The sequence below is a fragment of the Lissotriton helveticus genome, chromosome 1_1 (genome assembly GCF_964261635.1).
Source record: "Lissotriton helveticus chromosome 1_1, aLisHel1.1, whole genome shotgun sequence".
NCBI classification, from domain to species: Eukaryota; Metazoa; Chordata; class Amphibia; order Caudata; family Salamandridae; genus Lissotriton; species Lissotriton helveticus.
The window spans coordinates 1,346,848,179-1,346,871,903 of record NC_136057.1 but is presented as its reverse complement, the minus strand read 5'-3'; the positions used below and the strand labels follow the sequence as shown (position 1 = coordinate 1,346,871,903).

Here is a 23,725-nt window from a genome sequence, read left to right as displayed (position 1 = left end):
CAGTAAATATAAAATATGTGGTTAATAGTTGATATCGCTAGCCAAAGATATTGTCTAGGGTTATTAATAGTCAAGATGCCCAGTAACACAGCATTGCTGTAGCTTGTTCATCATCACATCTTATTCTTTATATAGCTCACATTGTGAAAAGAAAGACCAATAGCTGCTCTGTTATGGTAGTGTGAAAGAAGGACTAAGACAGATGTGTCATGGATTTTTCAGGATGCTCTGAAACTAGATTGCATGCAGCAAGAAGATTTACAACATATCACAGTCTTAGGTAGTGATTAGAAAAGTGTCAGCATTTTTTAGATGAGTTGTGTGGTAGAAATGCAGCAAGATTTGGATAGCAAAGCCTGGAAATTTGCTTAGGGGTAAGGATTGACCCTTGTTGTTATGTATCTTTGGCTCGTGCACTGCATAGACCTATTAAAGAGATGTAGCATTCTGAAGGTAACTAGTTGTTAACCCAAAAACAAAGGTGCATTCTTTTCTTTTTATATCAAGTTTTATTGAAATTTTTAACGAACGCACAAAAAAAGAATACACCATATGAAAATAAAGTGACAATATATGAGGGAAGAAACATTACATACATAAATAAAAACACATTACATATTCTGAGACAGAAGGAATATGGGGGGAGGGGGCTCCAGTGCTTTGTCGCTGCCAGTGTTTACCTTAAGCAATGGCGATAGGGATGTATGCATATATGTGGTCTGCAGCCAATGGCAGGGCAGTAGGCATATGAGTGTGGGTTGTGTGTTCACAGTCGGGTGCCAACCCAAGTCAGGGGGGTCTATTTGTCATATCTCAGGTAGCTGTATGAGGAGGCAAGAAGGAGGAAGCTGTGTCTGAGGTCTGTTGGAGGTAAATGCGATAAACACACCAGATGTCTTTAGGTCTAGACGTGGGGGTTCAAGTGTCGCGTATATATCCGTTTGTAGGCTACAACAGGCTAAGCTGCGAGTCCATGCTGCTAGGGTGGGTCTAGTCGCAGCTCCCCAATGAACTGCTATTTCTGTTTTAGATAGCAGAAGGGCAATAGCAACAAATCTTCTGTAACAGAAGATTAGACACTTGAGCTTCAGAAAGCTCCTTCATTAACAGTTTTTAGGTCTCGCGCCTAGCGTTGCAGTGCGCAGCACTGCCCGCGCCGCGCGAGACCTCTTGTAAGGGGATTTGAAAGCTGACCACACGCTTATGCGTGTGATCAGGCTTTCACCGGCAGGCATTGGCTTTCAAGTGTTTATTTTTTAAAAAGGCACGCGATTGGGCAACGGCGGGCGCATGTCCCGCCTTTGCAATGCCCATTCCCGTCCGTGGCTAGCACGTGCAGCAGCGTGCCTTCGTCTCGCTGCTGCGCTCCCTCCCCCGTTCCTCTGTGGTGCGCGCACACCACTAGTTCCCTTTCTCTCTCCCTCTCTCACAGTTTCATATCCTGCACCATCTTTCTTTTCTATTCTGTAAACCTTTTCAACCGCTCCTGTAAATTGTTATTGTGAGTTTATGCTTTCCAACGAGAAGACCAGAGCACATTAAAACCAGCAGTCTCCACTGCCCTGTCTAACTGATAGCCGGGCTTCTGACGTGTTGAGATGCTTTGGGTGCATGCACTGGCTCTCATTTGGCGGGCTCAGATACCGTCCCAGGGCTTCTCTGACGCCGCTGCCTCCAGCGGTTGCACACAGCAGAGACTACAGTCCACTCAAGGCTGTTGTGCAGATAATACACGCCTGTTCGGCCAGTGAAATCAGTCCCAGTTGGTCTTTGAAAAACTCTGCTAATATTAGTCATCCTTAGTAATCTGCTCCTGGAGGGAAGACGGAAAAGGGTAACACTGTGCGATGCAGTGCGGTTTATCCTACTGAGAAGCTAGAAGAAAGATTGCCATTTCCAAACTTTCGCTGGTGCGTCGGAGCATGTCTGCAGATGCAGCCACTCGGGAAGAATGCGGCGCTCGAGCGGATCTCAAGCTGTGGACATGTCCCTGTCCTTTGACTAGTAAAGTTTTCTGAGGAGGCGGCGTGCAGGTCAGAGCCCAGATGTCAGGTAGGAGCGCCAAGGTCATTCTGAAAGTGTGGGGGTTTGAAAGGGAACGTTCTGTTTTCGTGTCGAACTTGCGAAAAGATTTCTACAGCTTAAATTAAGAGTAGTAATGGTGAGCTGTCATGTTACCGCGATATGTATATTTGTCACCGCCTGTTCTTGGTGTCACGTGGTATAGCAGTGATTGTAGAGAATGTTTGTAATGTCCCGAGAGGGTGTGCCCTTCATTGGGGTGCGAAAATACTACATTTTGATTGGGTGAACATCATCATGTCCTATTCTTGTGTCAACAATTTTTTTACTCATGTTTACGGTGTTTGAATTTTCTTCTGAGTATACTTTCACTCAACTCCACACTTTTTCACGCTGCACAACACGGGAGCAGCTTAATCAACACCACAATACATAACATTTGCACACCAACTACAAGCCACTACTGAGAAAATTAATTACATCAAACCCAACGTGTACCTACACACCCTGCACTTCCCACACGGATATACACCTCATTTCTTTGGAGGCCACTGCCGGCGCTGTAGAATGCAAGGACTGCCTAATCTGAGGCTGCCTTGGCCCCACGCCCCACCCACTCCTAGCACCTTCTTCCACCACCCCGCACTTGCTCTGTGCTGCTCGTTGGAATATTTTTTTTTAGCAGCTCTGCACTCTCCCTCTTTTCTCTTTTACTATCTCTTGTTCCTTTTTCTTACTCCCTTTTCTGCTTTTCTCTCTCTTGCTCAGAATCAAAATCTTCAGATGGATAATGCATCCTGGTCCCCATACATGATCGCCAATGGCCACTCCCTATAACCACATGCACAAATTAAGCACCGGCACAGACAGTCCGTGGATGTCGATTAGTGGTTGCAAAGGGCAGTCACTGCTGCCCCCAGCTCACCGCATGGCACACCTGTCTGGGGGCGTCGCCCTCCTTGCACTCTTCTCTCCAAACAAGAGAAGTGACTGACAGACTTTAGCCGCATCTATCACCTGCCCTGAAACCCATTCTCAGGTGGAAAGCTTTAGGAAGTGCAGCGGGTGGCGTGGCACCAGGGCCCGGAGAGGTGTAAAGTGCCAGCAGTACTCTTATCACATCAGTCTTTCATTACCTACACAAAAGACAAGGGGCCCTTTCCTTTCTTGCATTAAGACCTGTGACTGCCCTACTGACTACCTTCGCTTTTCCAAAACATTTCTACATCCAGTAATCTAAACTTTGTACCAACCCTGGATTTCCCCTTCCTTCTAGACTCTGTTGGTGCCAGGTATGCCCTTGCACAGCTCTTGCTCCCCCTGGCCTGATGAGCAATGAAGCAAGAACAGAGACTGAGCTGGCCCTCAGCCCAGCTGATGTTGTGCAGTTTCAATGCCTGCCCTTTATCTTGTCGCGCAGCTCAGAACAGAATGCTACTTTGCAATTGAGACCAGAGCGGGCTCCCTCCGTAAATAGTTATTCCTGAGGCCCACCAAGAAGCCAGGGCAACTCTGGTGCTGAGGTGATTTGGGGCACATATAATGGTGCTTAGTGTATGTTTCTGAGTACAGATACAAAGGTACACAAGTACAGATACTGGTCATGGTTGTACGATCTTGGACACCTTCTAGTGATCGATGGGTTACTGTTGATATTTTAATTGTTCATTAGAACAGATATAGAGCACAGTCTACTAAAAATATTTAATTGCAGAGCCTGTACATAGTGCAGGGTGAGAATTTCCAAATGTTTCCTTACAAGACCGAAGTTCGAATCGGTTGTGTTGATGTCTATAGTCACATTTAGTGAATTCTGAGTTTTTTGTGAGGGTTTCACCAGTGGGCTGTACCAAAGCGCTCACATATTTCCTCATTTGATACAGGAGTTCGGTCATTTCCCAGCAAATCTACCTATGTAGTAAGTAGCTAAAGGTAGCAAGTGTTGTTGGACGACTTGATAGCCATTTAATTACATATTCGGACTATGTGATGGTAAACGCGGGATGTTATGTTATGTTAACTGTTCTTGTATAGCGCACGAATCACCCTGGGGCATCTCGGCGCTGCCTAGATAACAGTCCTATGGCGGGAAGAACAGGGGCGGTCTTTTTAGAAGAGAAAAGCTTTTAGGTGTTTCCTAAAAATACAGTAGGTGGGAATTTCCCGCAGAGCCTTAGGCAGACTGTTCCAATACTTTGGAGCCAAGTGCGAGAAGGCTTTACCCCCAGTGCGGCTCAAGCGTATGTGGGGATCTGAAGAAGTCCTAGAGAGCCTGATCTCAGGTTCCTGCCTGGAACGTATTTAGTCAATTTCTTTCGTAAATAGTAAGGGCCACGCTCTTTAGAGCGTTGTACGTCAGGCAGCAAATTTAAAAAAAGGATCTTTTTCTTACTGGCAACCAATGTAGTTCTTTTAGCAAAGGTTCAGAAGGGGAGCCAGCAGGCATATTCAAGATCATTCTGGCTGCTGTATTCTGAATGACCTGTAATTTCTTTAGGAGGGTCTCACCCACTTCTGCCAGCAAGGCATTGCCATAATCTAAACGGCTGATCACCATTGCTTGGACCAAGGTTCTGCGATGTTCTGTCGGCATGAATGGAAAGATTTTACGAAGTAATCGTAAGCTGTAGTAACAGGAACTCGTTGTGGCTGCTACATGATCCTTCATTGTTAGTGATTGGTCCAGTTTTAGTCCAAGATTTTTGACACTTTCTGTAGGCACGGGGGCTAGACCCAGCTGGGAAGGCCACCATTCGTTAGACCAAGCCGCCGAGGCTTTTCCGGTAGCATGACTTCCGTTTTTCCAGGGTTCAACTGGAGACAGTTGTCAGTCATCCAGTTGGAGATTGCCAAAATACCTGTGGAAAAACATACTTTGTCTGCTTCAGGGTTAGAACCAATGGTGAACAAGAGCTGAGTGTCATCAGCGTAGGAAATCGTTTTAAAGCCCAGATGTTCTACTACTTTTGCCAAAGGAGCCATATATATGTTGAAAAGAGTTGGGCTCAGGCAAGAGCCCCGAGGAACACCCTTATACAGAGGCATTTTTCCTGATTGAAATGGTCCCAGGATGACTGTGTGGGTTCTATCAGACAGAAAGTTCTGTAACCATTTCAGGGCCACTCCTTGAATGCCACAGGAAACTAGCCTCTCCGCAAGCTTAGTGTGCGAGATGGTATCAAAAGCCGCGGAGAGGTCTAGTAGGATCAGGATTGCTGATCCCCCTGCATTCATTATCATCCTGAGAGAGTCAGTCACGGCTAGTATGGCTGTCTCCATGCTGAAACCAGGGTGAAAACCCGATTGTGAAGGGTTCAAGATTAAATTGGTTTCCAAATAGCTGCTCAATTGTCTGTTGATAATACTTTCAAGCAGCTTAGCCAATAGTGGAAGCAGGGAAATAGGGTGATAGTTGCCAAGGTCTTGAGGATTTGCTGAGGGTTTTTTCAGAATTGGGCGAACGAATGCTTCCTTCCAAATTATAGGTATAGTATCTGATTGTATAAACAGATTAAAAATTTTTTGGATGGCTTGTGCACAGCTGGTGGTTAGTAAGGCCATGATTTTGGGGGGGCAGAGGTCTAAGGGAGAGCCTGATTTGCCAGTGGACAGTGCCTTAGAAACTTCTTCCAGCGAGGTAAGTTCAAAACAATCCAGGGTACAGTCCACTCGCTTTATTGGTCCTTCGGAATACCCTAGGGAGCCCGGATTCGGTGTAGCAGTAGTTGAAAAATTGGAGTAGATGTTGGCTATTTTTTCCTGAAAGTAAACTGCTAAGGATTTACAGAGTTCTTGAGTTTCCACGGGGGTTTGTTTGCAGGTTTGAGGGGAAACAAAGTCCCTTACTATATCAAAGAGATCGTAGCAACAGTATATGTTGGCTACTGTGTAATTCTGGGGTGTATTAATGTATATATTGGTGACAACTTAAGAATGGTGTTTGTTGGTTTCTGTGTAACATCAGGGTATATACATGTGTAAATTGGTGTTCGCTTCGAGTTTAAGCTATTGGCATTGTAAATGACAATGCCTTTTATTTATCTGTTTTCAAAAGCAACACATAGATAAAAGGTTTGTCATTTACAATGACAATAGCTCAAACTTTTGCAACTGCGAGACCTATTGCATTGCAAATGCCTGTTAATATTGGATAGGCATTAGCTTGAAGTTAGATATTAATCTGGTTTGCTACAAATCGGTAGCTTCTGATGTTTATCATCAGCAAAGAAAATGATTCCACTTTTGTGGGACCTGATGACCTGCATTATGGGCTGTACTCGCACTTTAACATGAAGAGGTAAGTGCAGACTATAATAAGGAGATTTATCGAGTGGCATTGATTAAGATAGAAATTAATCTGTGCCGTGTTAGTTTTTGGGGGCAATTTTCAAGGAAGGATGAGAACTACGGGAAGGCTGACACTGGGATTTCAAACACTTTGGAAAGTCTGTAAATCAAAAAGCATGACCCACAAGACAGCATTTAATAAGACACTGAGGTTAATAGCATCAATGAGAAAGGGTCACTTTCATTTGTTTCCACTAGGGAATTGTCCTGAACATTTGATAGTGCATTCTTGATGTCGTAGATCAGTAAGAAGTCAGTATGTGGGACACACAGAGGTGACACTGAGTTACATAGAGGTGGAGGTCAATATAATCAGAAAACTGAGCAAGAGGCGGGGCACCACTATCCCAGCCTTTGAAAGAAGTATGACTAAAGTTCCCGAGAGTGGATCATCTACCTTTATATACACTTGATAGAAATGGGGAATATGCAACTTAAACATTGTAATAAAGAACAATGACTATACCGACGGACACCGTTGGAAATGTTTGGGGACTAGCCAACAAAGAAAGCAAACACAAGGAGAGTAAATAGTATGTCTAGAGTTAACCACATTACGATCCGTTTACAGTGAGTGCGAGCAATGTTCAAAATGACTGATCCCCAGTGGAGACGGCCAGAGTATGGTACCGGCAACATGGAAGCTAAGCATTTTGTAACATGTGACCAAATGCAAATGAATACTGAGGAAATTATGGTTCTTTATTGTTTATGAATAAATGACATTCTTATAGGGCATACCACATATGTAATCAAAGATATATTTGATAGTTGAAACATGTCAATAAAAGATATTGAAAAAAGTTATTTCGTTGTGGTGTTTGAGGAAGGTAATGTGTGAACCGAATGGACGATAGGATGGAAGTTGCCAATGTCTGTAAAGGTGAGTTTTATTTATCGGTGAATGGATGTAGATGAGAGTTTTCAAATGAGATGTTGTTTGACAGCTTTTGGAAGTTGAGGAGACAGGACAAAGACCATCAGGATTCATGATCTGGGAAATCAGTCTGATCATATGTTTGAGCCTTTTGGGTCTCTATCAGTTGCTGCTACAATGTTCTAAGTTTCCAATATTGGTGGTGTGTGTTCCTAGGTTTCTTTTAAGCTTACAGCTACTGCAAAGAGTTGAAAGAGGCCACATTTCTGCTGTATAAGGTCCCAGTCAGGCCAAATTTAGAACACTGTGTTTCATTTAGAGCACAATAGACTACACAAGAGCAACATCTGAAACAATACTGGAGGAATGTTTGGGCCTGTATTCAGGAAATGTTGAGTTTATAGAACACAAATTTAGTATTAGTCCTTGGCTATGGCTCAAACACAAAGGAGGGTCACATTGGCTAACTTGCTAAATTTCATGAATGAGCAGCATTTGAGGTTGGAACACGAATCTGGAAGAACTAAATACATTAACTCAGAAAAGTGAAGCCTTACTTCTCTGATGCTTTGAGATTACACAACATCCTGGCAGTAGATCATCATCGTAAAATGCACAAAATGCGAACCAATTGTGTAATACTCAAAGGCAGATGACTTGGGCACCGTGCGTGATTCCACCAGCTTATGAGAAATCTGTAGAAGACACATGTCCCCAGGGACTCTTCTTCAGCTTATTGCAACACTGGCTAAAGTTGAATATATGCATCATCTCTTTCATTGTTGTATTTTTTTCAGGTATTGGATTTTGAAACATATCTAAGCTTGCATTCTGATGTTCACAAATGTTGTGTTTCTTGCATACTTTAAATTTGTGAATACTTACCTATTAAATTGAATAAAGTAAGTTGAACAAAAAAGGAAAATGGTGAACTGCAGAAAAGTCCAAATAGGGGCCACTGACGTACTCACATTGATGAAGAGTTGAGCTACAAGGATTAAACCAGCCATGACCCAGGCAATGTTGGAGCCCCCTGGTAGGACCCAGGATGTGCCAGACTAAATTCGTAGCGTGGTACCTTAATGCAGTACTGGGTTGGGTATGTTGGGTACCATTGCCCTTTGCCCAAGAATTGGACATGTATGGGTTCATTGGTATCATCTCTGAGACTGAGGGAAGACCACTTGGGGGATGGACCCAATATGTTCATGGAAGCTTCAGGATGGGGGGGGGTTACAAAGTTGAACAGAATTGTTGTTTGATGAATCTGTTGATCTCGGTTTATATAAATGTCTAGTGCCCTGTCATGCATGTAATCTTGTATTCTGCACACGCTTACTAATCACCAATAAAGCTAATGTAAATTTAAATAAAATTAAATAAGGATTCAACCAACCAAAGTAGAAAAAAGGCTATGAGCAGAGTTTGGATTATACTTTAACCCCTCCCACGCTGGTGACGAACCGCTCCGTCACGCCCCTCAGGTGGGCTGTGCTGGTGACGGAGCGGTTCCGTCACGGCCCGGCCGCCGCGCCTGAGCAGCGCTGATTACGTGCCTGTGCGGCGCGTTCTATTGAGCGGGCGGGGCCGTGACGGAACCGCTCCGTCACAAGCGCAGCCCACCTGAGGGGCGTGACGGAGCGGTTCCGTCACCAGCATCGGAGCGCCGGGCGGCCCCCCCACCCCCTTAGCGCTGCGGCGGAATTGCCGCCGCAGCGAAAGGGTTTTAAACATATAGAAATAGTCTTTAAGATGTAGGTGTGGACTTGTACAGGAAAGTAACAACAGAGAGACGGCCAGGAGGGTTAGAAGGTTGGTAGGACATGTGGTTACTCACTTTAGTAGGAAAATAATTTCAACAGTGACATTACAAGCTAGTCACAAACAATGTTCTTTTACTGAGCTCATAGCAAAGCCTAGCATTGAGGGAGGTGGTTGTTATAGATCTGCTTGACATAAAGTGAGGGCTAGAGCAGAATTTTTCTATTCAGGTTAATTAAAGATAGAAATGTTTCTGTTAGTCTTTTCTGTAGCTGGTGGACTTTGAAACGAGGGTGTCTTTCACTTCCATTCACCCAGATCACCATTAGAAAATGTCCAAGATTCAAACGATTAGAAAAAATAAAACTCAACACATCTTCACTCTTTTTGTAACTCTACCAGGTGTGCAGGATGTGACTTTGTCTGTAAAGTGCAACTAGCTGCTCGAGATGCATTCCATACCCAGCCGAGCTCTCTGAAGAACATTCCAGATTACTCATGGTCAGTGTGTCAAGAGATGCCCTCTGCTCTGTCAGTGGCATTCCCATCTTCTTGACCTTCCATTACCTGGAAGTGGACCAGCGCAGAAGAGTGATGCACAGTCTGAGGACTTATTTGACTTCCGGTCCATAAGGCAGAACGTCTGCCAGCATATGTTGATCCCGGAGTATTGGCAGAGCTCGGGCAATCAGGGCCACTCACATATACTTCTTTACCAGTTGATGTCAGGAGCCTACCTTGAGCAGAGCTTGTAACTGATGGTATACATCGAGATATATCTCCCGTCCCATGTGACTGCGTGTCCTCTTCTGCTCCTTCCTCAAAGTCAGATCCTGTGGAAGACCAGAACAACAGGGAGGAACCTGTATGAAATCATGACTGCATTATCTCACTGCTGTACATATGAGGGGTGCAACTCTTGTTTGTGAAAAATGTGCTGTGGGTATATTGTCAAACTACATGCATGCCCATCTGACTGGGTTTGATAACAGTACCATGTACGTTTGCAATTATGCCTCGAAGTTGTCCATGACTGCCCTTGATATTACTGGGCATTTATGCCACTCACCATCTCCTTCCACAGCATCACTGTCCTCAGTGTCAGTCAGGATCTCCTGGTCCTGGGTGTCCTCAAGCCGCAATACTGAAAAAATAAAGCGTAGAATGAACCACTGTAGGTTACATGGAACACCCAGACATCCCTGCACATTACACAGTACACAGTTACATGCTACAGAAAACTGCATGCAGGCTTATGTACATCTTATGACGAGCATCATACAGTGCTTTGCAATACTTATATGGAGTATTGTAACGCCTCCATCTTGTTGCAAACTATGAAAAATAGAGGGACGTGCCGAACCGCGGACCAAGATGGCCGCGTAGTGTCGGAGCTCCAAAGCAATCCCCGGGAACAACGGCTATCCCAGAGGCCACACGCCGAAATGCAGAATTGCGGCAGCGTGACTGCACTCCCCATGTCACCCTGACTGCAGCGACGCCACTTTGTACGACATCGGAGGTCAGGAACCGCTACTTCCCTGAGGTGCGTACTGAGGCCTGCGATGCACCACCAAGCTACGGACTCGAGAGAAGCTTGGGTGCCGTCTGGGGCCGTGGGCGGGGCTCCCTTAACCCCAGCGCGGACAATCTCCATCAGGAACGCTGCCACACAACCCCAAGGATCGTTGTAACTTGACTGGCACAGGCACCACGGAGCAGTCAGAAATTACGCAGGTTGTCCCGTTGGCAGGAAGCACCACGATGGCAGAGGGAGATGATCATGCTACAGCCCCACCACAACCCCCCACACAAGGCACTGAGGTACGCATGGCAGAACTTAAGGCGGGCTTTAGGGCACTGGATACTCGCTTCGACGTGCTTGACAAACGGCTGGTAAAAAGGGTGCCAGACTGGATCAGCATGATAAGAGACTTGACACCGCTGAAGGCAGAATCTCAGACTTGGAGGATGGCTCGGCCCAGGCTACCAAGTGGTTGGAGAGGATGGAAGGCCTCCTAAAGAATATAGCCATAAAGAACGAGGACCTTGAAGCTAGGGGGAGACGCAACAACATTTGCATTATGGGAGTGCCTGATTCAATGAATACAGGTCGACTGGATGGTTTTGTAGAAAGCCTTTTAATTGACTTATTTGGAAGGGAATCCTTCACTGCTACTTTTGTTGTCGAAAGGGCACAAGGGTCCCTCGGTCCACGACCTAACCCTGGCTATCCCCCCTGCCCCATCATGGCACGGCATCTGAACTTAAAGGACAGGGACACTGCCTTGCAGATGGCACGAGAGCGGGGGTCATTGGACTGGCAGGGTTCCTCCATCTCCCCGTACACTGACTTCACCGCAATGGTACAAGAGGCCGGTCGAAAATTCGCAACAATCAAAACCCCGCTACGCAAGGCTGGACAAAAACACGAAATGCTATACCCAGCGCGGTAGCTGTTGACGGATCAATGATTTTCGATACACCGGTGGAGGCACAAGAAATTCTCAGAATCTGAGCAAACACCGGGCTGCCAAGGAAATCGCCCACGCCAGAGCGTTCACCCCGGATACCGGACTCCGGCTCCAGTATAGAACTGTTTTCTGCTAGCTGAAAGACTCTGTTATTGCAACACATTGATAAGTATTGAGTGTATTTACTTCATTCTTTCCACTGATAGTTAAGGTATTGGACTCTGGGCACTGGCTGTGCTGAACTCATTTTAATCACATGTTTAATTTTCCGGGGATAAGGCGGGGCGTTGCCTCTCCCCCAGCGTGTTGCACATCTCTTGGTATGTTCATACTTGGTAATAGTGATGTTTGCTTTAGACTACTATTGGGATTTGGGATTTCCCCTAGCTCGAGAATGAGGGGATGGGTGGGTGTATAGGGTGCGGGTGTTTCTTTTGTTGTATGGTATTATCTGTTCCTGACACAATTGGTTCACTATTGCGTACCGTGTGCAAATATTGGCAGATTCATGCAATTTGTAGCTATGACCACTTGTGATGATGGCTGGTAGGCTCTCTACAGTCTCAGACATTTCCTTTTGTGGAATGTGCGGGGTTTGACCAATACCACGAAGGGGAAACATGTGTTAAATTATCTGCAGCGCCATAAAGCCGATATTGTGTTTTTACAGGAAACTCATTTGTCCCCCACCTCACCTAACACATTTGCCTCTAGCTGGAGAGCGCACCGCTACTTTGCGAACTACAGTATTTATTCCAGGGGAACTGCCATCCTTATACAAAAATGTTTGCCCTTCCAACTATACAAAGCACATACCAATAGGGCAGGCTGCTTCACTTTAGTGACTGGGAAACTTATGTGTTATAACATTGCTCTAATGTGTGTATATGTGCCAAATGTGGATGACCCAGAGTTTTTCCACGCTCTACACGCCCTGTTGCATCCCTTAGGCGCTGATTACATTTGTTTGGAGGGGACTTCAACCTTCTTCTGCAGCCAGAAAGCGATAGTACGGCAGATTTCCCAGCCTCAAAAACCTCGAGCCAGCCGCGTACTTTTTGACATTTGTGACTCTCTTGGACTGGTTGATATATTGCGTGCGCGTAGCCCGAACGAAAATGCATACACTCATTATTCAGCTCCACATGACACTTGGACGCTACTGGACTTCTGGCTGATCTCACACACACTGGTTCCCTGTTTCTGATCTCTGACCCATTTACCTAGAACGTATTCGGATGACTCACCGGTTGCCATGCATATCCGACTCCCCAGACCAGAGGGTAGTGAAAGACAGTAGCGGTTCCCAGGGCAGGCTCTAAACGATGCTGTATTCTCTGCAGAAATTCGGGAATCAATAGCTACATACTTTGATCTAAATGTGGGGGGAATGCATTTCCAAACATGCTGGGGTATTGAAGTCAATGAGAGGCACCATTGCTCGCATAGAGGTCCGATTAAAGGTATTAGACGAAGAGCAACTTCAACACCCAGACCCGGCTAACCAGGCCAGTCGCCTTTTGCTATTGACAGAATTCAGGGAAGCTGCTGAAAGTGAAACACATTTTCCGGGGAAATACGCCACCGCCAGGCGGTAAGATGAGGGGGATAGACGGGGACGCACAATTTGCCCAACTGTTGAGGCATTGCGTGGGGAAAGCTTACATTACATCTATCTGCTCCGACGACGGGTTAGTTCACACGGACACAGCTGAGATCAGGAATGAGTTTCTTCGGTACTACACCAGTTTTTATACAACACATGCTGTGCATGATGACGAAGACCACAGGTCTTACTTGAATGAGATAGCTATGGTATGGCTAGAGGACTATATGCAGAAGTTCTTAGCAGAGCCATTTTCCAAAGAAGATATAGTTAGCGCCATAGAGGCCTTAAATGGTACTACAGCACCAGGGCTCAATGGCTTCACAGGCATATTTTACAAGCACTACAAAGATATACTTGCCCCGTACCTCCTTGAGGTATATAACGAAGCCCTGGAAGATAAATCACTACCTCCCACACTCTGTGAGGCAGCAATTGTCTTGCTCCCCAAACCTAGCAAGTACCCAATGAGTTGCGGCTCTTATAGGCCGCTATCGCTTTTGAATTTGGACTATAAAATGTTGGCTAAATGATTGGGGTGAGACTGGCGTCATATCCCCGGTGCAGTCTGGCTTTGTTCCCCACAGATCCACAGCACTAAATTTGCTCACATTGTTTGCAGTGCTTCAGAGAATTGCGCCAGAGGTGCCGGCAGCTGCGGTCCTGCTAGATTCCGAAAAGCCATTCGACTCCTTAGAATGGACTTTCATATGGGCCATCATGAGAAAGCTAGTCATCCCTGAGGGATTTCCTGACCTCACGGCGTTGCATTACGCCTATCCCACCGCTAGACTCCGCTTGAATGGCACGCTATCCACCCCGTTCGCTCTCACACGTGGCACCAGACAGGGATGCCCTTTATCTCCTTTACTTTTCATACTGGCCCTTGACCCTCTGGTTCGACACTTTCAGGAAAAACACCTTCATAGAGGCATCCAGTTCAATACGGGCCCCCTCCTCATCTCGCTGTACGCGGACGACATCGTACTGTATGTCCGCCGTCCGCAGGAAAATTTTGACCCCCTTATCAGAGAGATTCTCTGCTTTAGTGAATATTCGGGACTGGGTATAAAGTGGAGCAAGTCCGAGCTACTCCCTTTAATGACGGGCACTGAAAAATGGGAGTGTGAATTCCCATTGAAAATCTTGCCACGACTCGGTCAGGTATCTGGGAATCCAGATTCATAGAGACATGGAACAAATTGTGAGGCTGAATTACGGTTCAGCTATATACAACCTTGAGCCTCAGATTGAACATTGGATAAGGCTTCTGCTATCCATGTCTGGTAGAATTGCGCTGATGAAGCTGATAGTTCTTCTGAAGTTCCTATACATGTTCCACAACATCCCCATCCCCATCCCCATCCCAGACAGATTTCCAGACCATCAGATCACACCTTATCAGCCTAGTAGGGGGTGTCAAAAGACCTAGAATACCATGGGAAACCATGACTCTGCCATATGAAAGGGGGGGTTAGGGGCCCCGGATTTTAGAATGCATTACCTAGTGGCACAGGGCAGCTTTGCTCCTTCATGTTATCATCCAGATGCACGTATCCCCTACAGTAAGCCTGAAGCTGACCTTGTGCTCCTGACTCCGCTCCATGCCATTTTGCCTCAGGGATTTCCTCGCAACCCAAGGGACATTCAGACAGTGTCCGCCTCTAGTTGGGCGTGGTGCAAACTCTTGCGAGTAACCGGTAGCAGTTCCCTATACTCCTCAGAAATTCCCTTTGTAAGTAACCCATGGCTCTCAATGACAGAAGAGAAATTAGTTCTGTGAGTGCTTGGATCTCACTCCATGATAAAGTTTGGCGACATGTTCCTGGGCGGGCATGTCTTCGATAGTACTGGAGGGGACATGGGTGCCGGATTGACCTTCATGGATCAGTTTGTTTTCAGTAGGGTTCGCAGGGCACTACGTGCCAAAATATCAGAATACCCACTAGAATCGCGCCTTTAACTCTTTTAATATCTAACTCTGACGGGAGTCAATTGATTTTGAGGTTATACAAGGCCAACATGACTCTGGTCCTGAGCAACTACACCAAGATTCGAGCAGGCTGAGAGCGAGATCTGGGGTACACCATCCTGGATGACCAGTGGGCTTTCTGCTGTTTGCAGATTACGGAGATCTCCCTCAACAGCAGGCATAAGCTGATACATTTCAAATATCTATGGAGGGCGTATATGACGCCGGCCAAGCTCCACGCTATTGACCCAGCCCGGTCTCACAATTGTCAGAAGTGTGGAAGCCCATATCCTGATTTTTTCCATTTGAAGTGGACTTGCCCCGAGATTGGGGAGTTCTGGACAGCCATTTTCAGAATAATATCCCAGAGGATACTGTTGGAAATAGACCCCACCCCTGACGTTGCACTCCTGGGATATGTATACAATATGCCAAAGAAACTACGCAAGTTCATTGTGCTAGCACTGCTCTTGGCTAAGCGGGAGATAAATATTAGATGGGGCAGCAGGATTCTCCCTACAACAGATGCATGGCTTGATAGTCTCACTTTTTGCAACACGAACTGTGAGCTGTACGCCACGTTGCTCCCACTCAGGTCCCGACCGAAAGATATATGGGGTCCGCTTAAGACATACTTGCAGAGTCTGGAGCCCGTCACCCCTAGCCACACACCTGATGGAATAGTTCCGACCAGAGTGGGCTGAAATGTAAGATGTAATTCAGTACTATACATTGATTTCAGGCAAATAATGAGGATGCAGTCATGGACATTGAAGGATATGTGTCAAAAGAGGACTATAATGTAATGGCCAGACATTGTATATTTTATTTAGCTCCGCTGCATATTCTGTATATGACTTGGCACGATGTTACCATACGGTTAAAATGTTAATGTTTGTGAATGAACAACTGTGAAGATGACATTTTGATATGTATATGTCGGAAAATTATAAATAAAGTGTTAAAAAAACTATGAAAAATACAATTTTTAACATGCAAAGATAAGCATTAATGACATTCAAAATATACCAAGGTCATTCTGACAGCCCACTCCCAGCAGACTGAACAGGTCATTAATGGTCTCTCACTATACTCCTGCTTCCTTAGCACTGTAGTCATTTTTCACAGCCCATTATAAATAAACCTGCTATCTTGTATGATATTTCAAGACATCAATGGTACTATTCAGCACAAATATTGACTAAGCATCAGACGAATAAAATCCCACTATTGGTGACTCTTTTACACTGGCATTTTGATGCTCACACTCTCAGGTGCAGTATGTTATGTTATGTTAAATTAAACTTGTTAAGCGCACGTACGCCCGTAGGCTTCATGGCGCTGTGGAAGACTGGCAAAACATAACATGTGACAGAAAGAAAAATTTACTAAGGGTAAGCTTGCTTAAAGAGCCAAGTTTTAAAAGCCTGTCTAAAGGCTAACAGATCTTTGTGGAGTCTTAGTGGCAGTGGCAAAGAGTTCCACAGGGAGGAAGCTAGGAAGTGGAAAGATCCTCCTCCCTGGCGTTGTTTCCTGATCCGGGGCACAACTAACAAGTTCTTTTGGCCAGAGCGGAGAGCACGGGAGGGAGTATAACTGACAAGCAGGCTGCTGATAAATCCAGGGCCCTTACCTTGTAGAGCCCTGAAGATAATGCATCCCGCTTTAAATGCTGCTCTCTGCGCAACAGGCAGCCAGTGGAGACTGGCCATTCCAGATCTAATAGACTGCCACTTAGGAATTTTGCAAATCAACCTGGCCGCTTGGTTCTGGACCAGTTGAAGTCTCTTGAGCTGCCCCGCTGGTAGACCCAAATATAAACTATTGGAGTAATCCAGGCGGGACAGCACAAGAGCAATAATGACCTGGATCAGAGCAGGGTGAGTTAACAGGTGGGCAATCTTCTTAATCTTGCAAAGTTGGAAGAAACTTGCAGATACCACGGTCCCTACCTGGCTTTTAAGCGAGAGATCTTCGCTGAAAGTAATTCCTAAGCTCTTAACTGTTTTGGATTTAGCTGGAGGAACTCCCATTTCTGGAGGCCAAAAATGTGGTCCCCAGTATAATTCACTCTTCCCAGGCAAAATCAATTCGGTTTTGCCTGGGTTGAGTTTCAGGTGATTTAGGCCCATCCATCTCTGAATATGGACCATAGCCTCCCGAAACTCGGTGGCCGCACCAGGGGAGTCCAGACAGAAGATCAGTTGCAGATCATCTGCATAGTTAAAAATTAAGGCTCTAAATTTTTTTAGTGAAAATAACAGGGGTCGTAGGTACAAATTAAATAAAAGTGGGGACAGGGACGAGCCTTGAGGGACTCCACATTCGTTTTTGATTTTAGGAGCTGTAAAAGTTCCTAATCTCACTGCCTGGGTACGCTCCGATGGTGTGGTCGACCGTGTCGAATGCGGCCGACAGGTCGAGAAGTACCAAGGCTTGGTGAATGTCCCTATCTGCATTGCTTCTTAGCACATTCTGGACCGCCAGTGTCACCATCTCAGTTGAGTGCCCTGGTCGAAACCCAGCTTGATTGGGCTCCAGATATCCAGTGGTCTCAACGAAGCTAGAGAGACAGCTAGCAACGTGTGCCTCCAGAATTTTTGATAGGAATGGCAACAAGGATATCGGGCGATAATTAGATGGATCGTGAGGGTCAAGACTGGGTTTTTTGATCAGGGGAATCAATAGAGCATGTTTGAACCCTGCCGGTACCAGTAAATGGAAAAGTAAAATCTCTCTGCCCCAGGAAGGTATATTGGCAGTGACGACAGTGTTATGAGATTCAAGGCTGTTCCACACATTACATCTTTGGACAAAATTCTTACTAGAAACTAAAGGCTGTAGTGGAGAGTCAACTTACATGAGTTTGAGGCCAAGTGTACCATACAGAGGTGTTGATGTGTATTTGGCTCAGAGTGTCCTTGCGCTATATATGGTATGTGAAAAACCATATGTGACAGTTGTTGCTATGCCTTTACTATGCATCAGTTTTGACTGGACCAGACTGCTGATGGCTATGGGTGTGTCTCTGTAAATCATATGTGCATCGGGGAACCATACATCCGACAAATGTGGATGCGTCTCTGGTAAACATGAGTTTTAACTTTTGGTGTGCCTGTATTATACAAGGATATTTATAAATCTAACTCAGGCACTTACGGACGCTCCTCTGGTATATATGGGTATGTGGGACATTACGCTCGCACAACATCGGGGACACATCATCAATCTGCAACTACAACCTTGGTCATCGTGGTGACATCTACATCAGGATACTACATCAAAAAGGTAAGTAACAAAACATAAATTCCAGGAAATAAGATGATATACGGGTTCACTAAAAAGTAATTAAATTAAAATTTTAACTAATTTAAATAAATTAAATTCAGATAGCGAAAGAACAGAAGGGGGACATGGGTTCCTTAAAATTAAAAGGGTTAATTTGGCAGAAGTGAAGGTAATGTTGGAATACATGTGTTTGAAAGACCATATCCCAGAAATCAGTGGAAATATTTTTGGACTTCAAGGGAGCATAAGGGCCATTCCCCAGATATTAACGTAAGTATTTAAGGGACACAAGGAAACTGCAAGGATCACTACTCGAGACAGCATTGGGAGCATCTTTGGAATATATGGGTGTGCCAAGGATCATACCCTAGGCAGCACTGGAAGCATCGTTGTTATATAGCGGGGTGTTGGGGACCATAACCCATACGGCTAATAGTAACTGTGGAATATAGTTGGATGCATAAGGGACCACGCGTCAGTTAGTATTGTCTTATGGCTCAAAAAGAGAGAATCAGATTAGAATTTCCCTTTTTCTCCATAAGATACACAGCTCACTTGTATATTATTGTTTACTCATTGTCAGTGCAGGGAGGGAAGTCAGCTTTTTCTACCCTTCTTTCACACTCCATGGCATACTGAAACTCTTTTTAAAACATTCAAAAGTGTCTGGAAATGCATGATCTTCTTATAAGAATGTTAGCTTTCTCTCGCTATTCTTCCTATTCCCCCTTTCATAAACTCCATTCCGCTCTTTCTATCTATGCTCTGATTTGGGAACCTGGTCATTACCACAATACCAGACTCACCTCTTACTACTTTTATTCTAAATCTGAACTAAGTGGGCCCGCAGAATGGTCCATATAACACTGAGTATGGAGGGAGGGCATGTCAATGTAATGGACGTCTAAATTTTGGCCTCTGTTACAAATGGGAGGTGTTGTGTAAATTTAGGTTTTAGTTACCAGTCAAAAGGAACATGTAATCACTATAAACATCAGTTTCTGGCATGTAGTGGTATAAATTCAGATGCTTTGCATACTCATGCCATTTAGTGTTGAGTTTGGACATATGCACGCTGATGTTCTTTGAAGAAGTCTTTCGAGTCACAAGGTATTGTGACTCCACCCATTACTGGTAATGCACATGGACATCAGCTTCATTGTTAGATTGTTTTTTATGCTCAAAGGGAAATTATGTAGATGAAGTGTACAGATACAGAAAAGATGACCATGCTTAAGAATAGTAAATGTAAAAGATAAAAAAGTGTCTGTAAAATCTACGGGTTTATGATGCAGGGCAAGCGCATGCAAATCTACAGCACTACATAACATGAACAGATGCTTACAGGATAAGCAACATTTTCCGTTCATGGCATGTGTAGTTCTAAATATACATGATGTGCACAAACTGTAAGGCAGTACTCCCTCAAAGCAGCTGCTTGCCAGAGTATGTTGCAGAAGACTGAAAGACAGCCTGGCAAACTCTAGCTTGTTAGCGGGCTAAAACAGCCACACAGTAATATTTAGTAAAAGTGTGGGGATTCGACCACAAGTAGCTGCTTTACAGATGTCAGCTATAGGAATATGATCAAGAAAATCATAGTAGCTCATTTTTTACAGGTTGAGTGGGGTCTGGAATGGATAGGCAAAGGCTATTTTGCTTTGGCATAACAGGTTTGTACACATTTGACTAACCAATGTGCTATTCCTGCTTTGGTCAGACCACGCTATTTATATGGTTTGGAAACATAAACAAAGAGCTGTTGTGTCTTTTGGAAACGTTTAGCCCTGTCAATGTAATACATAAGCGCTCTTTTGACATCTAAGATGTGAATAGATTGTTCTGCTATTGACTGTGGATGTGAGAAGAATACAGGCAACTCTATAGTTTGGTTAAGGTGGAAACTAGAGATCAACATAGGAAGGAACTTTGGGCTGGCCCTAAGGACTACCTTATCATGGTGAACATAGAATAAAGGTTACTCCAGGATAAGAGCCTGATGCTCACTGACACCTCTGTGGAAAGTGATCACTGCCAAGAAAGCTACCTTCTAGGAAAAGAACTGTAAGATGTACAAATGAAGTGTCTCAAAAAGCGAGCCCATAAGCCTTACTAAGACAATATTAGTGATCCACACTGGGGCAGGTGGGACCCCTGGTAGGATAATCCTTTTGGATCACTGAGATAATATCGACTGACAGAATATCGACTTGCAAAAATATCGAGGAAAAAATATCGACAGACAAAATATCGAGTTTGTATCTACAAACAGGTAAGTACAAAAATATTGAGTACAAAATATCGTTTAAAAAAATATAGTTTTAAAAAATATCGACTTTATTAAAAACAGTGTTAAATTAAATTAAAATTAAAAATTAATTACTAAAATATACTTAAAAATACTTAAATTAACTTTAATAATTAAATAATTAATGAAAGTTCTAAAAAAAATGTTTACAATCATATTTGTTAAAACATATATATATATTAACATAATATAATTAAATAATATCCAATATTATTACAGTACGATAGCAGAAGTGTAAAAAATACTATTCCCACTCCACAGAGTGCAACTGTAGGGAAAGCGTTGGATAGCGTAGGGGTAAAAATTACTATTCCCACTCCAGTGGGTGCAACAGTGAGAAAAGCGTTGGATAGCGTAGGGGTAAACATTACTATTCCCACTCCAGTGGGTGCAACAGTAGGGAAAGCGTTGGATAGCGTAGGGGTTAAAATTACTATTCCCACTCCAGTGAGTACAACAGTAGGGAAAGTGTTGGATAGCGTAGGGGTAAAAATTACTATTCCCACTCCAGTGGGTGCAACAGTAGAGAAAGCGTTGGATAGCGTAGGGGTTAAAATTACTATTCCCACTCCAAAAAGTGCAACAGTAGGGAAAGCGTTGGATAGCGTAGGGGTAAAAAATACTATTCTCACTCCAGTGAGTGCAACAGTAGGGAAAGCGTTGGATAGCGTAGAGGTAAAAATTACTATTCCCACTCCAGAGAGTGCAACAGTAGTGAAATTAAATACTTCATATATTATTTCAATAAATATTAATTAATATCTATCAAAAATTAATTAAAAGTAATTACGAATTTAATATAATATAATAATTAATCAATTAAAATTACAAAATAAAATTAATTATTACAATTATTTAACTATTAATACAAATTAATTACTAATTAACAATTAATAATTTAACAATTAAAAATTAATTTACAATGAATTCAAATTAAATACAATTAAATAGTTTTATTTAATTAATTATAAATAAATTACTTCCCATCCTATTCCCCTATAAACCCACAACCCACTACAGAAAATAAATTATTAAATTAACCCCTTCGGCGCTGGTGACAAGCTCAGCTCGTCATCAGTTGCGCAGCTCGCACGCTGATGACGAGCTGAGCTCGTCATGTAACGCGGCTTTTTGAAAAAAGCCGCGTAGTGCGAAAATCGCCGCAGCGCGCATGCGGTTAACATAATTAGCAATTGATCAATTAAATAAAATTAATTAGCAATTCTACTTTAATTAATTACCCATAAAAAATTAATTAACAATTAATTCTAAAACAATACCAATAAATATGTTAGCATATTTAATTAATTATAAATAAATTACTTGCCACCCAATTCCCCTATAAACCCACAACCCGCTACAGAAAATAAATTAGTAAAATTAACCTAATTAGCAATTAATCAATTAATTTAAAATAATTGCCAAATGAAAGTTAATTAATTACCAAATATAAATTAATTAATAAATAATTAAAAATGAATAACAATAAATAAATTTACATATTTAATTAATTATAATTAAATTACTTCCCACCCTATTCCCCTATAAACCCACAACCCGCTACAGAAACTAAATTAGTAAAATTAACATAATTAGCAATTAATGAATTAATTAAAATTAATTGCCAATTAAAAGTTAATTAATTACCAAATATACATTAATTAACAAATAATTAAAAATGAATAACAATAAATAAATTTACATATTTAATTAATTATAATTAAATTACTTCCCACCCTATTCCCCAATAAACCCACAACCCACTACAGAATTCAATTACGCAAAAATTAAAAAATTAAAATTTCATTAATTAAAATTATTTATAACATAAATACACACTTTTAACACATATAATCACATAAAAACACTATAAAAAATTCAATATTATCAAAAATTCGATAATTTTATTAACCTATATTATATACTTCGATATTTTAAATGTCTATATTTTTAACATTCGATATTACATTACTTACCTTAAAAACGATATTTTTGATGTCTATATTCGGTCCAGTCGATATTTTGTCCATTCGATATTTAAAACCCGATATTGTGTCCAGTCGATATTTTGTAGTCGATATTTTGACTGTGCACCAATCCTTTTGAGTCCTTCTATAGAAGCTTTGATAATGTGTAGCTTGATGGAAGTACATGCAAGGCCTGACTTTGGCAAATGGAGCAGATAACAGACAATGTCTTGGACTGATGCCTGAAAAGAATCAATATGTATAGGAAGACAATGGTGTACAAATGTTTTCCATTTAGCTGCATAACAGGCTCTGAAGTGGGCCTGTGCGCCTCTTTAAGGATGGCCAGACATTCTGAAGGCATATTGACGTACCCAAACTCTAAGACTTCAGGAGCCAAATTGGAAGACTGAGCTGTTCGGGGTTGGGATGTCTGAGCGTGCTCTGATTTTATGAGAGAAAATCCAGACAGTTGGGCAGCTTCTTGTGAGGCACTAGAGACAGGTCGAGAAGAGTAGTGAACCATGGCTGGTTGGCCCAGGTCGCGGCTACTAATATAGGAGTGAGGGATGTTTGCCAAAGCCTGCGAATCACAAGCAGAAGTAGTGGGAGAAGCAGAAAAGCACAGACAAATATCCATGACCAGTTCATCCACAATGCTTTGGCCATGGACTGTGAGTGTGTGCACCTGGAGGTGAAGCTTGGGCAGTTTAAGCTTTGTGCAGTGGCAAACAGGCCTATGTGGGGAAATCCCTAGTGCTGGAAGTTTAGGAGAAGGAATTGAGGGTGGAGTTCCCTCTTGTGGACTTGTTGCTGCTTCCCGCTGAGCATGTCTGCAAAATCGTTGTATGTTTTTTATCAGAAGATGGACTCTGTGATGTGTTACCAAATATCCCAGGCTAGTACGAACAACTGCAGCCAATGCGAGACGCCCTGTTTCTGTAAAGGCGAGCAGCAGTGCTCACTCCATGCTGTAGGATGGGCCAAAGCCAGATTACATTCTATGCAGGAGCTCATTGGCTTCCAGAAATCTTGAGAGCTGTCTGTTCACAGGTTTTTCTGCAAGCTTAGAGAAAAGAGGCAACAGTGATATAGGCAAATAG

At 43.4% G+C, this 23,725-nt stretch overlaps 1 protein-coding gene across 2 annotated transcripts in view; it reads right to left on the bottom strand.

Moving 5' to 3' along the window:
* Positions 1-23,725, bottom strand: part of LOC144772886 (uncharacterized) — a 179,874-nt gene that overhangs the window by 51,281 nt on the left and 104,868 nt on the right. The window contains exons 7-8 of one of the 2 annotated variants that reach the window (XM_078657561.1): positions 10,077-10,151; positions 9,745-9,840 (exon numbers count right to left, since the gene is read on the bottom strand). In XM_078657561.1, coding sequence (XP_078513687.1) covers positions 9,745-9,840; positions 10,077-10,151 — 171 coding nt within the window. Of the gene's footprint in view, positions 1-8,338; positions 9,841-10,076; positions 10,152-23,725 lie in introns of those variants that run through there. The other variant, XM_078657552.1, reaches the window with a different exon arrangement.